This window comes from Lepisosteus oculatus, chromosome 5, assembly GCF_040954835.1.
Source record: "Lepisosteus oculatus isolate fLepOcu1 chromosome 5, fLepOcu1.hap2, whole genome shotgun sequence".
NCBI lineage: Eukaryota > Metazoa > Chordata > Actinopteri > Semionotiformes > Lepisosteidae > Lepisosteus > Lepisosteus oculatus.
In genome coordinates this window covers 51016618-51037454 of record NC_090700.1, presented here as the reverse complement: position 1 = coordinate 51037454, position 20837 = coordinate 51016618, and the positions used below count along the sequence as shown (strand labels likewise).

The 20837-nt window shown below is 36.8% G+C and overlaps 1 protein-coding gene across 5 annotated transcripts; it reads right to left on the bottom strand.

Moving 5' to 3' along the window:
- Positions 1–268: 268 nt before the first annotated feature.
- On the bottom strand, positions 269–17259 carry hmg20a (high mobility group 20A). 5 transcript variants are annotated; one of them, XM_015343580.2, is made up of 9 exons: positions 17151–17259; positions 10538–10661; positions 9903–10115; positions 8557–8689; positions 8017–8057; positions 6279–6354; positions 5443–5658; positions 4694–4826; positions 269–2789 (listed from the first exon to the last, which is right to left on the bottom strand). In XM_015343580.2, the coding sequence occupies exons 2-9, from the start codon at positions 10622–10624 to the stop codon at positions 2786–2788; spliced, it is 903 nt and encodes a 300-aa protein (XP_015199066.1). In that variant the 5' UTR covers positions 10625–10661; positions 17151–17259; the 3' UTR covers positions 269–2785. The 5 variants fall into 5 exon arrangements, with proteins under 5 accessions (XP_015199066.1, XP_069046717.1, XP_015199065.1 ...); XM_069190616.1 differs by having other exon boundaries at positions 9903–10112; positions 10538–10658; XM_015343579.2 differs by having other exon boundaries at positions 10538–10658; positions 17151–17258.
- Between the last annotated feature and the right edge of the window lie 3578 nt (positions 17260–20837).

The following is a 20837-nucleotide window of genomic DNA, read 5'->3' as shown; positions in this document are numbered from 1 at the left end:
TAATAAAGTTATTAGGAGATAACAGCAGTTTATTTTTTATGCTGTTACAATTAGGGCCCTAATTAATTTGCAGCAATACTCAATCAATTTCTGCATGTCCTTTTTTTAGAGAACACAGAAATCAATATGACCAACTTATCAAAATAATAAGTATGTTGGAGCTCTCAGTATGTGGAAGCAACACCTCAGTTGGATCAACAGCAGTGAAGCCAAGTCCTCTTTACTGGACACAACACACAATGAGACTGAACAGACAAGTACCCCCCTGTTATATCAACATCAAAGAAGCTTTAATAATTTCACTGTCAATACAAAAAATGTAAGTTATAATAAACAGTTACATAAACAGAGTTCAGGGCAAAGTACTCTAGGGACCATATGGAAGCAAAATGTTTCATTATGACTTGTTTCTTTTTCAGTCTCACACTGATTTCAGCATGAGTGCTCTGTAATTTGGTTAATAAATTCCAAACCCTGTGTTCTTTCATAATTAATCTCAACAATGTAACCATGAAGATTAATTTACAGCTGCTGGTATGTCCTCCGCAACCTTCAGTGTGATGGAGGTGCTCTGAGATCGGTACTCAGAGTGGATAAGGAAGATTAGAAGTCCTTAGTTTCTTCAAATGAGAACACATTTATATATTTTTAAGTGTCTAGGGATTCACAAGTACTTACAATAATGAACCACATTCTTCTTTTATATTAGAGAACATGCAACTTCAACATTTTGTTCCAGAGCAAGGACTACACAGTTCAGAAAGAAAGAAATTTGCACTTTTCTGAGAAAGGCCAGACTGAACAGTGTTCACTGAAGAAGGCAGACAAGTTCATACAAGCAACATGTTTATGATCAGTTTTCTCTCATAGCAGTGCAAACATTTAAGAGCAGGTCAGCTGGTTGAATTAAATTGCTCTCTTGATGGGAAAAAAAAGCTGTGTAATCACTCTCTGACAAACATTCAAAAGACTACAAAAAGAAGCAGCCGATTTACTCACACACAAGCTACAAAAACAGATGCCCACAGGTCTGTTTTGTACCAATCTGCTCAATGAAACATAAGTGAAATGATCCAAAGCAAAAAATGATTCTTCCACTTGGTGTGAGTGTAATTCAATTAAAATTTAGTTAACATGCTGGAAATTATCTGTGTTTCATCCCACAGATGTGGTCTATTTTTTTATAGAGTTAAACCAGTTGAAGGACTGCAGTTTGCCTTTTGCAAGGCAGCCAATCACATGTCTGCCATCATCCATTGAAAACAGGGTCAGTTCTGCACACCACATTAGCAATCTACTGCTTGCAGGTGTTCAAAAATCAAAATGATTAATAAAATTCAATGCACCCGTCCACTATATTGGTTTATCACTAAGACTAAAACACTATGAAGGTAACTTTTTTTTTCAATGAGGAACTTCTTGATACATTTTAGTTTAAGTGGACCATCCTCAACAACTAAAAATATAATCACCGGATTTATCAAGCAGATGAATTCTGAAACCAGTATTGCTCATAAAGAACAGCACTATAGATCTAAAGCTGGTGTCAATTTAGATCTCAAAGTGCAGCACACAACTTATAAACATACTTCTTTTTAAAGCAACTGAGAGGGGACATATTGGTAAAAAGAAAAAAATATCTGACCTGGCTCTTCACATCTACATTTAATGGTTGACAAAAGTGACAAAACCTACAATTTTCAAAATGTAATGAGCCCATATATAGTTTTCAAAATCCAGTACGTCCGTGATGTTTTATGCCACTTTGTATAGAACAAAATACAGATTGGAAATAATCTGTATAATAATGAAAAAGTTTAGTGCTGGTTCGATTATTAATTTGTGGCAGTAGGTCAAAATCGAGACCTTATTATTTTAACATGCATGTAAAAAAAGGCCTTGTGTTAACAGCTAAATTACATTCCACAAATAGTCTTTCAGGACATCAGGTTTAAAGCTAATCTATAAAACCTGTATGACCTCTGCAAAAAGATTTTACCAAATAAGAGCAACACAAGGTTTTGTAACATTAAAATAAAAGCTCCATGAAGCTCAAAAATGAGAAAAACTGACAACAAAATTCACCTCATGTGAGTTCAGTAGAACTGCTGAGAGCCACATAAGCCAATAAATGTTTTCTTTCTTGTTGAACTTTAAAAAATGAAAATCATTCATATCTTCTTTTGAACTAAATTGCATGTGTGGCATTTACCAGTCTGTATAAAAATAATAAAAAACTAAAGTTAAGAAAATAATTTTAAAGCCTTCAAAGGGAACACAAATATTTCAATATTTCCAAAAAGCAAAACATTTACAACTTGAGCAACTGATCTTACTTGATCATTTCACTAGTATTATTTTGGCATTCAATCTGGACTTGTCATACACTCAGAATCACAGCTGCTTTTTTAATATGGGTGAGGCTGGAATTTGACGAACTACTGTATTTTTCTACAACTGAATATTAAATGTTATTTTTAACATTTTCCTTACATCAGAGTATTGTGCTGAAACCTCCAATTAAAAGTAAGTAAAAAAAATAATGTACAAAATAAATACTCTAAAAGGCAAAGAGCTTCACCTCACACACGAGAATAAAAGACTTCTTAAAAATGTAGGGGCTCTTGACCTCCATATAAACGGTTACATAAAGCACACAAGCTAAAGAAAAATATCAAAACAGGCGTGAAACCACTGAAGCGACAGGAAGTGTAACACAGCTTTGCATGCTGGGACAAAGGCCTAGATCCCATCCCCTTTAAAACCATGGCAGGAGCTGTGAAAATCACCTGGAAAAAACAAAAAACAAGAATGTCGATAGGAGAAGACACTGGCTAAACAGATATAAATAAGAGAACTGCAGTTTTTTTATGATCAATGGCTTTGTTTAATAAAATTCTAAAAAAATAGCATCTACTCTACCTACAATTTGCAATATTGTACTAAAAAAACAACTGATAAGGTAAAAAGAAATAGAAATGCTTCTTACTTTCAAAACTAAGGCTATCTTTAATAAATGAACAATTGTCAGTATTCAGGGATACTTCAAAAATATAAACCTCCTTTATAGTATTCACTCAAAAAAAAGCTCATGAGATTCTATTTCCTTAATTCATTTTCAAAGAGATGCATTCATCTCTGAAAATATCTTGTTATTTTTATCTGTCCTGCACCACATTACCAGACAGCGTGTGTAGTAATTTTATATATGTTATGTACTCATATCATCATCATCATCAGTTGCAAGAAAAAGTTTGTGAACCCTTTGGAATTACCTGGATTTCTGCATTACTCATAAAAATGTGGTCTGATCTTCAACTAAGTCACAATAATAGAAAAACACAATTTGCTTAAACTAATAACACACAAACAATTGTACTTCTTGTCAATACTGAACACATCATTTAAACACACACAGTCCATGTTCAAAAAAGTTTGTGAACTCTTGTATTTAGTAACTGGTAGAACCTCCTTTAGCAGCAATAACCTCCACCAAATGTTTCCTGTAGCTGCTTATGAGACTTGCACAACGGTTAAGAGGAATTTTAGATCATTCTTGCTTACAAAACTGTTTCAATTCATTATTATTTCTGGGATTCCTTGCGTGAACAGCTCTCTTCAGATCATGCCACAGCATCTCAATTGGGTTGAGGTCTGGACTCGGACTTGGAAATTCCAGAACAAGAATTTTCTTCTGTTTAAGCCATTCTGTTGTTGATTTACTCCTGTGTTTCAGGTCACTGTCTTGTTGCATCACTAAACTTCTATTAAGCTTTAGGTGACGGACCGCTACCCTGACATTCTCTTATGAACTATTGTGATACAATTTTGAATTCATTGTTCCCTCTATGATAGCAAGCTGTCCAGGGCCTGAGGCAGCAAACAAATGATGATGCTCTCTCCACCATGCTTCATGGTTGGTGTGCAGTGCTTTTTTCCCCTTCAAACATAGCATTGTGCATTTCTGCCAAAGAGTTCAACTTTGTCCACAGAACATTGTCCCAGAAGCGTTGTGGAACATCCAGGTGGTCTTCTGCAAACTTGAGACATGTAGCAATGCAGTGGGTACATGAACAGAGACTTTGACAAGTTCAAGAGATTTCTGCAGGTCCTTTGCTGTTACCCTAGGGTTCTTTATCACCTCCTTCAGCATTGCACACTGCGCTCTTACTGTGATCTTTGCAGGACGCCCACTCCTAGGGAGAGCAGCAACAGTACTGAATTTCCTCCATTTGTAGACAATTTGTCTTACTGTGTATTGATGAACACCCAGGCCTTTAGAAATGCTTTTGTAGTCTTTTCCAGCTTTATGCCTCTCTACAATTCTTCTTCTAAGGTTCTCTGATATTTAGACTGAATGTTTAAATGATGTGTTCAGTACTGACAAGAAGAAGTACAATTGTTTTGTGTTGTTTTTAATAAGTCCACATTTTTATGAGTAATTAAGGCAGATATCCAGGTAATTCCAAAGGGTTCACAAACTTTTTCTTGCCACTATATATACTGCTATTTCTCTTATTTCTTGAAACATACTTTAGATAACCCCCCACATCATTTTGTTTTTAAAAATGATGATGGGGATTACGTCATACAATATAAATCACTTTTCGGGCCAGATAGATTTGATTTGCTATAGGTTGAGAACATTAAAAAAGCCTGTAAGGAGTGAAAAGAGGCACTGTCCTGATTTTACCTGTCAAGGTGGCTGACCACCTCTCTCACACTGTTGATGAGGTTCTCGTGCTCCTGGGGGTTTGCTAGGATGATGCTGTGTAGCTTGTTCATGTATGAATCAATGGTGTCCATTGTGGGTGTCTCCCCACTGCCTGAAGTGCAAAACAGTGAGTGAATGCAGAATCATAATTTTATGTTTCCACTATTTGCATAGAGTTCAGATCACATGAAAGGTGATCAGAGAGAGCTGAAAATGTACTTACATTTAGGAATGTTGGTACTGTTGGGAAGGATTAGTACAAAGATGTGAATATGAGTAAAACAAGTTGTTAAAGGTAGTAAAGGTGTAGCAGCACACAAATAAGATTTTCACTGGAGTACCAGATAATCTTAAAATTAAGTACATTGAGTATAGGGTGTGTAAGTAAAAAAATAAAAATAAGGCTCATATGTAATCTGAAATGTAATGAAGGACAGAGGTGAAAGGGAAGGCTTACAGGTAAACTCAGATGTTTAATGTATTTCAGTCAAGATTGATTTAAAAAAATGTTCACAAATTCATGTTTTTCTTTGTTTAATTGGTCTTATCTTAGTAATGACCACCTTGTTCTTATAGTCCAGGTAAAGAGATAAGGAGGCCCTATAAATAAGTATTTAACATTTAGTACTATGAAAATTCAAGACAACATGATCAAATACACTGACAAGTGTTGAAAAAGAAATGGAGTAAAGGTAGCTCAGTAAGGAGACATGCAGGGGCTCCCTCACCAGGAAGAGGCAGACTGGAGAAGCTGCTGGTCAGGGCCTGGCGCAGAGCCTCCAGGTGCTGCTGCAGCATGGTATTTCGATTGCGCTCTTGCATCACATCGCCCTCCAGTCGCTCCACTGCTCCCCGCATGCTCTCCACGTGCTTCTGCAGCGCTGCATTGCGCTCCTCATACTCCATGTTGGTTTTCCGCAGCTGCCGCAGCTCAGCCTCTCGTGCTAAAATAAAAAGCAGTACAGTCATGCCTGCAAGCAATTCATCTGTGCCACCCGTGTTTACACAAAGGGTATTTTCCAAATGGTTCCGTGACTTCATTTGCTTTTTGCTAAAGAAACAAAATTAATTAAAAGCTTAGACATTATAAGCTTCATAGGACTCACTGCTCCGTGCACAGAAGTATTTCCCCCCATAAAGTTTTGATTGCTAATATGAAACGGCTGAGTAACAGCTCTGCATGGGAGAGGCTCTATTTCCTAAATTATGCAAAATGTATCCCATTATTCTCAGAACATTTTTTAGTCTTCAATCCAAAAACCTCCTTTTTAAAAAAAAAAAACGGAGACTGCATTTAACAAAAAGACAGTAACAACTCCTTAAAACTATGTCTTAAAGGCATCAGAGGATACTTTTTCCTGGATGTTTTTGTAGGCCTGAATTGGCCTGAAAATGGTATTGTGAGAATGTTTTCAGAAAGCCTCTGTAAATTTCAGTTTCACTGAAAACTACAGACACTAAAAACAAATCTTGAAAACAGAGAAGAGGAATTACAATTATTAACAGTGCTGTAAGTGTGCTTAGCTAAAATAAAGATGAGCTTCTTTACCTTATTTAACCTTACCTTTGCTGTGGTTGAGGAATTCTTCAGTAAATATGGGAATGTCAAACACAGACCTCTCCTTTCCTTCAGCATCTTTCTGAGGTGAAACAACAACAGGAAAGTTTGGCAGCAAACAATACAGGACAATAACGCACATAATCTTAAGAAAAGTATTTATTTTCATTGAGGAGGGAAGTACTGTATAAAACATATTACATATTACATATTATATTATAAAGCTTAACAGGAACAATTAATCCTATTAAATAGTGATGGGAGTATGAACTTGAAAAATCTGACATTAACAGCTATTTTGTCTAAAAGACAACTTACAATTATCATGGATTGAAAAATATATCTTTCAGGACTCCAAGAGAGTGTATATATATATATCCATCTCTGTGGCTACTCCATAATGGAGGTGCAGTGCTGGTTGATGGGGAGGTACATCCTCCATTCATAACACAGTAAAAGCACATGTGAGGCTGCAGGGGTTATTCTGTTTGCTGGGAGAGTCCTAGATAACTATTCGCACTCTACACTCAGTGGCACTCAAGACAACTGTGCACCATTTTAAACGGAGTCCCAGTCACAGTCGGCCAGTTACAAGACCTGCTAACGTCAGCCAGCAGCCATATCACCCTGCAACTCACAACTGGCAACCCACTGAAGCTCAGCAGGTGTGAGCCTGGTCAGTACCTGGATGGGAGACCTCCTGGGAAAAACTAAGGTTGCTGCTGGAAGAGGTGTTAGTGGGGCCAGCAGAGGGGGCTCACCCTGCGGTCCGTGTGGGTCCTAATGATGGGGACACTATACTGTAAACAGGTGCCGTCCTTCGGATGAAACGTAAAACTGAGGTCTTGACTGTGGTCATTAAAAATCCCAGGGCGTTTCTCGAAAAGAGTAGGGGTGTAACCCCGGCGTCCCGGCCAAATTTTCCATTGGTCCTTACCAATCACGGCCTCCTATTAATCCCCATCTATGAATTGGCTACATTATTCTGCTCTCCTCCCCCACTGATAGCTGATGTGTGGTGAGCGTTCTGTTGCACTATGGCTGCCGTCGCATCATCCAGGTGGATGCTGCACATCGGTGGTGGTGGAGGGACATTACATTACCTGTAAAGCGCTTTGAGTGGAGTGTCCAGAAAAGCGCTATATAAGTGTAAGCAATTATTATTATTATTATTATTATTATTATTATTATTAACGTCAACCCTACGACGTTAATAGAGATTACAGAACTCAAACAGCGCTCATGGGAATGTCTTTCCAGTTGTCCACTCAGGAGACCCAGAATTACTGCATATGTAAAGAACAATCCTTTAATATTCCTGATATAGGTCTGAATTATATATAGGTTATATAGCGATCATTTATTTTTTTTCTTTGCAGACAGAGAAACAGCTGTTTAACTCAGCATGATTCACATTCAGCAAGGCCTTCTGAAGCAAGACAGTTTGTCAAATCTCCCTTGGCCTGCCTTGGGTCTTCGACTTTTATTTTATAAGAAAATTAATATCATCACCATAATTATATAAGCAGACAATAAAAATTAATTAAGTACTGAACTATCTAATGGGAGTTAAAGCTCTAAGGAGAATTCAGGGGAATTACCAGGGCTACCTAATCCTATGAAAGAACTGCTGCAATTTTAATACTTATGCAAATCTGCCGTCTCTTTTAAGTTCATGTATACAGATGATTGATCAATTCTAACAGGGTTTTGCTGGACAGATTTGAAAGGCCGCAGGGATTACCTCAAGAAGAGATTCATTAGCTCCCTGACGTCCCAGATCTGCTGGAGAGAAAGAAAACATCGTCCAGATGTGAGTCATATCATGCCCCACTGTTCTCTGAACCTACATCCTTCTGGCTCACCCTGGTGTCACAGTATTTTGAAATTCCTCTAAACCTTCTGACAAATTCTGTCTCCGGGCCCATCTTCCTTTCAGGATTTGACCGTGGCACGGCAGATGTGGTGTGCTGGTGCTGAATGGCCGTCTTATTTCAACTCAGTAATGACTATACATCATTGAAAGACAGGAAAACTGATAATGTGGCTGAGACAAAAGCGCAGAATGCATTCAAACTGCAAGTGAAAACTGTCCAGGATAGTGTCATTTCAATAGTTGGTAAAATAACATGTAAAAGTGAGTGTTCAAGTTACATTTTCATTAGGTTTTCCCTAACAAATCCTTAGGTAGAAAATGTGAAATATTTATAAAAATATAAACATAAAAACTATAATCCTAAAGCACATGCTTAGGTTCCAAGTGAGGTTCCTATGTGCACTTTACCTGCTCTGTGCTGCTTGCCCTTCTGCTTCTCCTGAACCTTTCTGTTGAAGTGTTTATATGCCTCTGTCTTCTGGTACTGCTCCAGCTCCCTCATGTATCGCTCCTTATCCCTTTCGGCCTCATCCAGATAGCGCTGCAGATACACAGACAAGCTAGATAAAGCACTGCCTTATGAGTCTGCACATACCCGGTGATAATGCTAGCATAGGCTCACATTGCTTTTGTCTGATGTCCATCCAGAAGGAGTCTAAGCGAGATGAATGGCATGAGTATGCAAGGAATTCATACAGTATGTAAAATTTGTTGGTAAATCAGTAAAATGACTGCTCAGGACAGAACCCATAAATCAAGAAAAAGACTTGCATTTAGTTCTTTTTTGGACTTGCAGGGTAAAGCTTTATGTACGGACTAAGCTATTTCTGTAATTTGATTAGAAAAACTTGGACTGAGACAGTGGGAATCATTGTTTTTGGCCTCCAAACCCAATTTACAATATTTGGTCTACTTAAAATATTCAGTCTTTGGCTTTGGCCAGCTGTAAAACAGCAATTTATTTTTAGTTTTGCTTGAGTTCCAGCATTTAAAAGACTCAAATGAAAATAAACAGTAAGCCTATATACAGAAATCCCATATATTCCTACAGACGGAGATAAAACAGCAATTTCTTTTATTATGTTGACCACACGAAGTTGCAAGTGCTGTTGGACCAATTCACATATAAATGTTGGTCACATACTGCTCATGACATAGCCCTGACTTCAACCAATAATATGAACTTTAAGGCTCAATCTTTGAGGCTGAAAATTTTTTCAATTTTATATTAAAAACAGTGTGGATAATGATAGGTGGCAAACAAGTTTCTTTTGAAAATCTAGAATGGACATGATATTGCTAATCAACAGCTCAACTGACAATTCTTCCCAGAAGCATTTACGGCTTATACAACCTTTCCAATTCATTCTATTTCTTTACCCAAGACAGGATATGTTTAAAAACATTTGTCACTGTATTTTTAAGATGCATATTATACCTTGCACAATGCTCTGATGTCTAAAAAAAAGAACAAATCACAATGTATCTACAGAGAATTCTAACATAAATGATCAGTTTTTTAAATATACATTCTTGTAAACAAATTGTTTCACTTAAGTTTTCACATTTGTTTTCTTCAGTAAATTCTAAAACAGAAAAAAACTAAATAAGATGCTTGTGAAATAGTGTTAATGATGTGTTACACATAATAAACATCCTAACAGCTATTCTATTTGGAAATAGTGAACCATTTCCATTCACTCTTTCCTTGTATTGCTCACTGCATCTCCCAAGGCCCTCTGGGAAGGGCTCACCTGCTTCTCTTCAGGGGGCAGCTTGCTCCACTCATTGCCAAGCATCCTGGTGATCTCAGGAAAGGGAACATCAGGACGTTCGGCGCGTAGCTGTTCCCGCCGCTCGTTCATGAAACGCACATAGCCTGTCAAGGGGGCTTTGGGAGCATTCCTGTCCTTGATGGGCTTCTTCCTCTTTCTCCCTTTTGTCCAGCTGGAGCGCCGAGGTTTCTGCTGTGAACGCACAACAGGCTACAGTCAGCACAGGGCTTACCAGGGATCAGCAAGTTCTAACATCTCAGCTTCTCTTTAGCAACCCCAGGGTAAGACAAACAACACTTGTATGCAACCCCATCAAAGTAGTCATGAGTATTAGGGCAACATTTCAGATCTCTGAGAGTTTCGTTTTTAACTTAATAACTTCCATAACTCAACACAGAGCATGAAAAGAAGGGACAAAGATTTTCAACAACTCGTTTTACTCTTAATTCTGCAGTCTAACTTAGTCTTTTCTATCTATGAAATGAGACAGAATAAACTTGCAATGCCAGTCCTCTCCCTTGGCTGAGATTTATATTTAGACCACTGGCAAATTTAGAACAGCAAAAAAATAATTGAGTGCTCCAAAAAACATATGGATTGGGGCTCAGCCTCACCTCCTCGCCATTTCTCCGACTGCTGGCCTCAGTGTTGCCACTGGGAGACTCAGTCTGTTGCGTTGAGGCCTGTGAAAAATCCTCCATATCGGCACGGGTTTCAGCTTCCACTGCCGGGGACCTGCTAGGCAGATGGTACAATGCAGCTGAAAACCACATTCACCAAGCAAAGACTAAACCAGACTGCACCGAGAAGGTCCACTGGAAACATTTTCAATAATGATCAGAAAACTGATAATTCCATTGATAACATTCATAACAGATTCTTCATGTAATTTTATTCAAATTGCCAGCTCTGTAAAAAACAACGTTTTAATGGTGATGCCCGCTTAACATGATTAGTTCAAAAACATTTTTGAAGAACTAGCGGAAAAATATACCCTTTTACTGGACTGGCAGTGTGACAATATCTCCTCCTGCATTAGAAACATGTTTTCCTCCGGTCAAGTTGCCCTTAACTCAGGAACAAAAAGTATCACATTGTTTCAGTCCTGGTAGGACATCAGAATGGTTTCTGCCTTCCACTATACTAAGGTACTGGTTGGACACTCTCTAGTTTAATTAAGTAGCTGCTCCTTGGAGTTCTAAACAAAAAATATTTTAAATGGGTAGAAAAAGAACAGTCTGTAATTTTGATAGAAATTGTGCAGCAATGACAAGCAGCACCTTGGCTGTCACCATTCCAGAGTTTTCTGCAAATTGTTAGCTCTTGCATGTTTGTCACTCTCCTAACAGAAATCAGCCCAGAGAGGAAACTGAATCTCCGTGGGAAAAGACCTTTGATTTATAATACAATGTCAAAACTTAAGAGGAAAATTACAGGGTCTCAAGGTTCCCAGCTGCAGAGTGGAAATGCTGCTTGAAAGAAAAAAAAAAAGGAAATGAAATTGGCTTGTTTTTCTAAAATTATTTTCAACTGGAAGCCATTTCCCCGATGCCAAGAGATTTCCCAAGCACAGAGTATAAGACTGGCCACAGGGTTTGTGACAAAGGATTATTACATAGTTCATTCTGTTTTGTAATATTAGTATAATTAATAGAGTCACAGAGAAAAGGGTTTCTTTAAAACATGTTTTGGTTAGAAATAAGATCTTAATGTGATTTATATTTATCATCTTAAACTGCAGTTAGATACTGTAGTTAAATCTTCAAGACAACAGTGGTCCAGTGTTATCAATACTGTGCCAGAGAGACCATACTAAATTGGTTCCCATTTTAATAATACAATGCAGAAATAATGGCATAGACAATACCAAATAATAACTTAAATGAGAGACAACTGTTATCACATTTTAACAAGTTTCTACTAGTTTTAACTTTCATAATCATTATATAATCTCTCTGACTAATTTTGAAGTAAACTGCAAACTATTCACTATAGAATATCACTACCAGTACAAAATAAAATCTTTTACATATTAAATCACGACATATTTACAATGGAAATGGGCTACTCCATTCTTTTGTTCATTAAAATATTGGAAGGTGTGTTAAAGCACTATTATTGCCTGTAGTTCTACAGATCTAAAACACAGAAGTCATAGTAATACAGTACAGATAATTCGATTTGAGAAATTGAAAGCATGAATGTAAGTGTAAAACAAATTTAAAAATAAAATGTGTCCAGTGACTCACTTTTCACAACTACTTTGTAAATCATACTGATTTAAAGGGAACCTTTAAAACAAAACGAGATAAAGACAATGCTGCCCTCTGTCCTCATAGACTAGGTAAGCGAGCACAATCATTGGAATAAATGGAATGCCACATACAGATGATAGGAACTAAAACTCTTTTGATAAAAAAATATTTTAAAATCCGAAAGTTACTCATTGGGCTAATTCAGATTCAGCAATTAAACAACGACCTGAAAAAGCATAAGTGAAAAATATAAGAAAGCACTAAACATTTTTTTAAGTACCGCTATAGGTGGGAACTGGATTTTTTATTTGCTCTTTGTCTGAAAAGAGCTGAAACAGTTGGCCTAAATCCAGTCTTGAAGAAAAGCTGACAGAAACAGCACTGCTAACCTAGAGACTTCTCGAACACTTTGTGAAACAGCTGTCTGACTGGTCAATGGATGACGTCAAGGAGCCCTGACCCCTGATCTCAAGCGCCGCTAGGTAGAGGGTAGCCCCTCGGAACTGAGTCATAGCATCCTGCACGTGGCTTCCTTGTCCTACAAGGACACAATGTCCTCAAAAATCTCCAGAAATGACTGAATAACACTAAATGTAAAAAGGAAATGTCCTTTTGCCACACCACAAAAATGAGGGAAAACTGGTATTTTTACAAAGTGTCACTTATGTCTCAAGGTGTTACTGTACTTTGATTGTAAAACTGTCACCCACTGCAAACAAGAGTTGGCAAAACAGTAGACCAAAAAAGAAAACTAATAATTTAACACATATAAAGCGTTTAAAGTGACACATCTTTTTCAAAGTTTTAAAGTTTTTACATAACTACAAAGTATAAACAAAGTTTTTCCATTACACCCTGCACACCATCCCAAACAAATGTACAGACCACCGTCTATCTCCAATTTCCACTGAATTAACTAAAGACACAGGGTGTGACCAGGTTTATTGTTTCTAAGTCTATTATGTTGAAACAATAAGTATTCAGAGTTTTAAATATGTTAATCCACTTACCTTAACCACAACTTAGTAAAATTTGAAAAGGTTAGAAGAGGTAGCATAGCCAATTTACTGTAGGTTAACAGTATTATCACACTTGAGCAAACTGGTGAAAACTGAGACTACCAATAGTCTGCAACTCTAAACTACCTCTCATTTACTTAATTGGATCTGGTTAGACAATGACAATAAAGGAAAAGGTTTTAATAGCTGTATTGCTAGGGTGGTTCTGAAGCTGAAAAATTGAATGAGTGAGCATGAGTCTTGAGAATACGAAACAGGATGGATTTCACTGCAGAGCAGCGTGAAACTATTACTTGATGGCTTAAGTTAAATGACCCTCAAAAGGGCGATTCAGAACTTCAAACAGCAGCTTCTGTATTTTGAGTCTGTACATTAAACAATAACACTGAGATGGAAAATGCCATTTGGAGAAAAGAAAAAAAGGGCTCTAGCTCCCCCTAATGTGGGCAGGGTTAATTTTTTTGGCTGTTGCTTCCATCCAAACAGTCTGTTCCCATAGCCTCCAAACAACTGGGCACTGACACACACAAACCCCCACACACAGAGACCAGCTGAGAGACAGATGTGCAATACTTAAGTAAACAAACAGTGACTAACAGGAAACTGCAGAGGGAACCAGAAATGTGGTCTTTCAATTAGACTCAGAATAATGACTTGATGTATTCTACTGTCCAGCATCAAGGGTAATAAAGTTCATGGAACATGCAAATCTGCAAAAGTAGTTCATTGTCTGGTGAATAAAATATCAGTGCGAATTCTTTTTAAAATATTACATCTGTTGGCATCAGCCAAGTTACTTAAAATGTACTAAATAAAGTTAAGATTTTAAATAATCCATTGCTTAAACAACTTCATGGATCATAATTATATATTTTCTATGTAATAATTTTGTATAAACAGAAAAAACAATTATAACTTGCAATTACAGAAGGGAGACTACTCATTTATACAAAGGGACATTTACTGAAGCAATCTAAGTTAATAATAATTAGTAATAATAATTGCTTACACTTATATAGCGCTTTTCTGGACACTCCACTCAAAGCACTTTACAGGTAATGGTGATCCCTACTCTTTTCGAGAAACGCTCTGAGACCGCTCAGGACCTCGGTTTTACGTCTCAGCCGAAGGACGGCGCCTGTTTACAGTATAGTGTCCCCGTCACTATACTGGGGCATTAGGACCCACATGGACCACAGGGTGAGCGCCCCCTGCTGGCCCCACTAACATCTCTTCCAGCAGCAACCTTAGTTTTTCCCAGGAGGTCTCCCATCCAGGTACTGACCAGGCTCACACCTGCTGAGCTTCAGCGGGTTGCAAGATGTGAGTTGCAGGGTGATATGGCTGCTGGCTAGTTAAGAATTTTGGATAAAAATACATCAGCAGCATGGCATCTGGATTCCACAGCCCTGGCCAGTACATACCTATACCATGCATTGGAAGAACAATCAAATTTATCCACAGAGATCTATCTGTGCTTGAAATGAACCCACTACTGAGCACGGAAGATGCAGTCAGAACTTATCAACCAGATTTCATGACACATTTCCTGAAATTCCAGGACATGTCTGGTGAACAAATGCCATAAAGAAGCCCAAGAGCAACCTACTACACATGTGCTGTTTACAAAGGAGCAGTGTTTGGAAATCTCAGTCATTTGAGAACAGAGTCATTTAAAGCAGAGCTTCATCGAGTAGACCTTGGCATAAACTCAATCCTGCAAAAGCAATATAGGGCTATCAAACAAAAAACACTGTGTCACCCAAATACATACTTTTATAACTATTTCCAAACTAAGGAAACAGTAGACTAACCACTGCCTCGATCTATGTGTTCAAGCTCTCTGGTATAAAAACTAGATTTACTTTCATTGAGAATTAATCCCTCATCAACTCCTAGTAATGTCTAACAAACTAAAGCATTTAATCAACAACTCCTGACTGATAAGAGAAATGGAGATTGAATAATGCTGTTTGCCAATATGCCCCTTTAATGTGTAACCATTCCCATGTTGTTTTCCTATATAAAAAACACACATTATTTGCGTCTGCTGTTTATAATCAGTACCACTGTGCCACCAGCTGCTCCATGTGCAGCATTAAGGAAATCAACCATAGCTTTAAAGCACTTCCTCACAAAATGTAGGGAATACCTAACCACAGAATTTGCTAGCACAAATTTCAGACATCTGTACTTTAGTGTTATAATAACAGCCAAGACAGATGCTATATAAGATTAGTCTCCTACTACCCAAACACACACACAAAACCTTACTGCTGACCCAAAATATCAGCACAATTTCAGAGCCCAAACTGTGCTGCCACATATAAAAACACTCAGCCATAGTGCCCTTACACAATAGGCACATTTCCAGTTGAGGAAGGAGTCAATATAGATGCAAAGGAGAGTAGTACAATATGATTAGAGAGAAATAACTCCATTGTAGAACACCCACTGACGTTAAAGAATTAAGCTACATGCAAATATCTAACATATCAGTTGATAAGTTTTAAACGGGTGAAAATAATGACCTTTCCAAAAGCCAAATACTGCAAGGACATCATAAATGAATTCAAAAATGCTACTTTTAAATGGTGTTTCAATTAACATATTTATTTTTTTGGGAAAACGGACATACAGAAGTACTTTTTTCCAATATGTGCATTTTAATTCAAGGGTGAAGATGAAGTTTAGGGTATCATATAGTAGTGGTAAAGACTCATGATCTATAATCACACGCAACTTTAAAACCCTAAGACTGATGCCGATGTTAGATCCTTGAGCCATGAATTTTCCCCTCTTCTGCCCCAGTCACACTAAGGGTTACACAGGTAATGTTCTGTCCTATTAACCCTTAATGTCGCATAAAAGAGTCTTGGGAGTTGTTTGCTCTGCTAAAAGTCACTGTAGTAAAACCTGGGACAGTCCTTCAAGTATATAAACTGCTTAGTTTTATAAAGCAATTAATCAAATACTCAGTTTTCTAAATATTGCTGAAGTTCTTCGACTCCAAAGACCTTCCTTTAGGTATCCTGTTGATACCGGAAAATGGTATAACGCTGATATTGAGTATATGCAATGAGTGCTTTATATTTCAAACAATTTGGACATTCTACGGTTGTCAAAAAAGAGACCATTTCTATGTGCACCTTTTAGAAATATAGTACTTAGCAGTTTGAGGTTAGCAATGTAGTAATATTTCTTATGGAACTGCTTATTTCTAACCTTGTTATCAAGATTTTAACTATACTGTGACATGTGGCCTCGAAGAAAATGAAGCATAATCCACTCGATGAGTGACGATAACTTTAATTATACCCATATCTGAGGCACTACAAGGTAGCCAGAAGTGCTTAAGATACTTTATTATTTCATACTGCCAACCGATTCACTTGCATACTTAGGAGTGAATGTAATGGCATGAAAAACTCCAGGGGCTACAACATGTTGGGGGAGCGACGAAATAACACTTTTGAAGTATAGTAGTCAATACGTCTTATTTTTTTGAATTTACTTAAAATAGTGAGCGGTGTTTAAATAATAAAACAGAATTCGAAATATTTTCGAAATAGCTTTACGATACGGTATGAACAACCAATATTATTAATAACAACACGAACTAATGTTAAGAGGGGTCCTCAACACTCAAACAGTTTAGGCAGAAAAATAAACAAAAGGTACACCAAAAATAAATTCAGCTTTTAACGAAGGGCCATGGAAAATAGTACTATTTAACAATAGATTTACAAATATACTTCCATCACAGTCTTTAACAAACAAGAGTGTAGCCGGAGTTTCCAATCTTTAGAGACACATGAATTGTGCGTTTCCTTTTTGTTTGTCTCAGACTTTCAACCATTCGGATGCATATCGCACATTGTATCTAAGTACAGAACGCACACCAAACCCTTCCTCAAAACACCGTTATTCAACCCCTGATAATCCACACTGACCTGCAACCCGCTTGAAGATCCGAGCAAAGGTTATATATATTATTATAGGGGGACCCACAAATCACAACAATGCCAAGTACCCCCTTACGTGTCTCAACTATATTACGCGTCAAGCACTGACGTGGGACAACTCACGCTCATCTTTAGATCAATCCGCCCTTGAATTGGTAGAATTTGTATTTCTTTTTACTACGAAGACACAAAATAGATGTTAAATTAATTAATTTATGTAAAAAGTACATTATTTTGGAACAATTATAATCATAAATCCGCCCTTTCGCTTGTAACGTAGCTCTATATTTCTTCGCGGAATTATTTCAGTTTACGTGAATGTGCCGTAAATGTGTGGCACTGAGCGTCTGTCGCAGAGCAGGAATCACTGCCGTCGGTGTTGCTGGGAAATGTATTTTTGATAGGCTTGTCCTGGGATTCGCGTATGAATACAAGTAGGACGTGACAGTAATTGGGTCTCAAACAAAAGGAACAGTGCTTGCTGTTCAATTAATTCACTGTTTTATTTTATTTTTGGAAAACTGTTACGATCTGGATGTGCCAGCAGGCAACTTTAATTCCTATATAAAGAGCTCTTTTACCTTCTCGAGATGTAAATAAAAAGCATTTGAATACTACTGCTGCTAATACGGCTACATCACAACAACAACAACAACAACAACAACAACAATAATAATAATAATAATAATAATAATAATAATAATAATAATAATAATAAAACTATGTCAATTGGCTCCATCTAGTGGTGACATAAATATTCCATAAATGCCATAATTCAGTAGTTTGGTAGTGATAACGTGGGTTAGACTTCACTGAAGTCTACTGAATTTACTGAATCTAAAATTTCACCCAGCCCTTTTTTGAAGGTGTCCAAGATTTGGGTCTCAATTGCTTAACTGAGAATCTTTTTGTAAATTAATTTTAAGTTCAACCTTTATTGTCCCATTAGGGAAATTTGTTTTACAATAATAATAATAAACTTTATTTTATATCGCACCTTTAAAGGTGGCTTCTCAAAGCGCTTTACAGGATGACAACTATAAATAAAAAGAATACATAAGATAAACACACAATTACAATATATAGAGGAGACCGTGGATGGTGGTACAAAGAAAAGCAGAGGGGTGAAGAATGGAACCAGTTAAGTAAAGACTTTTCTGAAGAAAAGGGTTTTGAGTCTGGATTTGAAGGAGTTTAGGGAAGGTGACTCTCTGATATCTTTGGGAAAAGAGTTCCAGAGCTTGGGGGCATAACAGGAGAAGGCCCTGTCACCCATACAATGTAGACGGGCTTGGGGGACAGTAAGGAGAGCAGAATTAGAAGAGTGAAGGTTGTGAGGTGGGGAGTAGGGCGATAATAGTTCAGACAGGTACTGAGGTGCCAAGCCATGCAGAGCCTAATAGGTGAGCTTGAGGATTTTAAAGTCTACACGACTTTTGACTGGAAGATAAGATATAAGATAGCACCACAATGACAGACAGAATTTCACCAACAAAGAAGCAAGTGCAACAGTGCTACAGTAAGATAAGAGAGAAGATAATTAGAATACATTGTTTGAAAGAGATATTGCAGCTGGGATTAAAGATTTCCTGTAGCTATTAGCATTATACCTTGGGACACAGGGGCGTCTCCCAGACAGGAGAAGTGTGAACTCTCAGTGGAGGTGCTGAGAAACACAATCCATAATACACTTTGGTTTCTTTGCCACCCTCTCTTTGTAGAGTATATCTAAGATAATTTGATTTGCCCCAATTAATTTACAACTTAAGTTGACTATTTTATTCATTCTTTTACAATGGTACTGATGTTACCAAACCAGCAAGTGAGACAGTAAGCAAAAGAAAAAAAAGAGGGAAAAGAAATGTTTCTATTCTAAGACCTAAATGATTCCCCTGTCAGATACAACATTTTTAAGAATCTGTAATAGAAGTTTTGATTACTGAAGTACTACAGAAACAAAGAAAAAAACACACCCAACATTAAATTACTATTACTAGCACTTTGCTTATTGTAGAAAGCTTAATGTACTCTCAGTCGTAGCTCTATAGTTTATACAGGGAATGAGTTATTACAGTCTCATCTTATCTCTTAATGACTTAATTACACTTTTATTTAAGCTAATAGTTTACATAAACAATTGTTTTTGCTTTTTGAAAGATACATGAAGAAGAAGAAGAAGAAGAAGAAGAAGAAGAAAAAGAAGAAGAAGAAAAAGAAGAAAAAGAAGAAAAAGAAGAAAAAGAAGAAAAAGAAAAAGAAGAAAAAGAAGAAAAAGAAGAAAAAGAAGAAGAAGAAGAAAAAGAAAAAGAAAAAAAAGAAAAAAAAGAAGAAGAAAAAGAAAAAGAAAAAGAAGAAAAAGAAGAAAAAGAAAAAGAAAAAGAAGAAGAAGAAGAAAAAGAAGAAAAAGAAGAAGAAGAAGAAAAAGAAAAAGAAAAAGAAGAAGAAAAAGAAGAAAAAGAAGAAGAAAAAGAAAAAGAAAAAGAAGAAAAAGAAGAAGAAGAAAAAGAAAAAGAAAAAAAGAAGAAAAAGAAGAAAAAGAAAAAGAAGAAAAAGAAGAAGAAGAAAAAGAAAAAGAAAAAAAAGAAAAAGAAAAAGAAGAAGAAAAAGAAAAAAAAGAAGAAGAAAAAGAAAAAAAAGAAAAAGAAAAAGAAAAAAAAGAAAAAAAAGAAAAAGAAAAAGAAAAAAAAGAAGAAAAAGAAAAAGAAGAAAAAGAAGAAAAAGAAGAAGAAAAAGAAGAAAAAGAAAAAGAAGAAGAAGAAGAAAAAGAAGAAGAAGAAGAAGAAGAAAAAGAAGAAGAAAAAGAAGAAAAAGAAGAAGAAGAAGAAGAAGAAAAAGAAGAAGAAGAAGAAGAAGAAGAAAAAGAAGAAGAAGAAGAAGAAGAAGAAGAAGAAGAAGAAGAAGAAGAAGAATTGCTTACACTTATATTGCGCTTTTCTGGACACTCCACTCAAAGTGCTTTACAGGTAATGGGGACTCACCTCCACCACCATCAATATGCAGCATCCACCTGGATGATGCGACGACAGCCATAGTGCGCCAGAACGCTCACCACACGTAAGATATGTTATGCATATAATGATTAATTGCTGAAAATAATTCCTAAAAGTCTAAATCAGAATGTTGGAAACTGGCCTTTTTTAGCTTGTAATTATTTCCTTCCTTCCTTCCTTGAGTTGTGGGACACCAGATCTCTATCTTACCCCCTACCTGGGACATCACCCTTCACTGGTTACATTTACTGATACCTACAAAAGGCCCACAACACTAAACCCATGAACAACAGGAAACTTTTGGAACCATTTTTAAAGGGTTTATTTAAGTAACTGGAACAAAAGTCAGAAGACACTGGGCTCTTGACCTGAGGGCCATTTAGGTGTGAGGAACCTTGATGCTAAAAATGAGAAAACCCAACAACAATAATATAATAGTGATAAATTATGTTATGTGAACCTTGTCTAAAATGCGGCTTTATTTTAACATATAATTTAACTATGACATAGTTATTGTGGTTGTGACAGTGGCAATGACAGAACGGAAATCCCCATACATCAGGTCAGTGAATTATAATTCAGCAACAGCATGTTTTCTTGAAAAAAGAAGCCACCACAAAATGCTCTACTATATTTTAACTGTTAAGCATACTTTGTAGTAGCATGTAATTGAACACATGGTTTA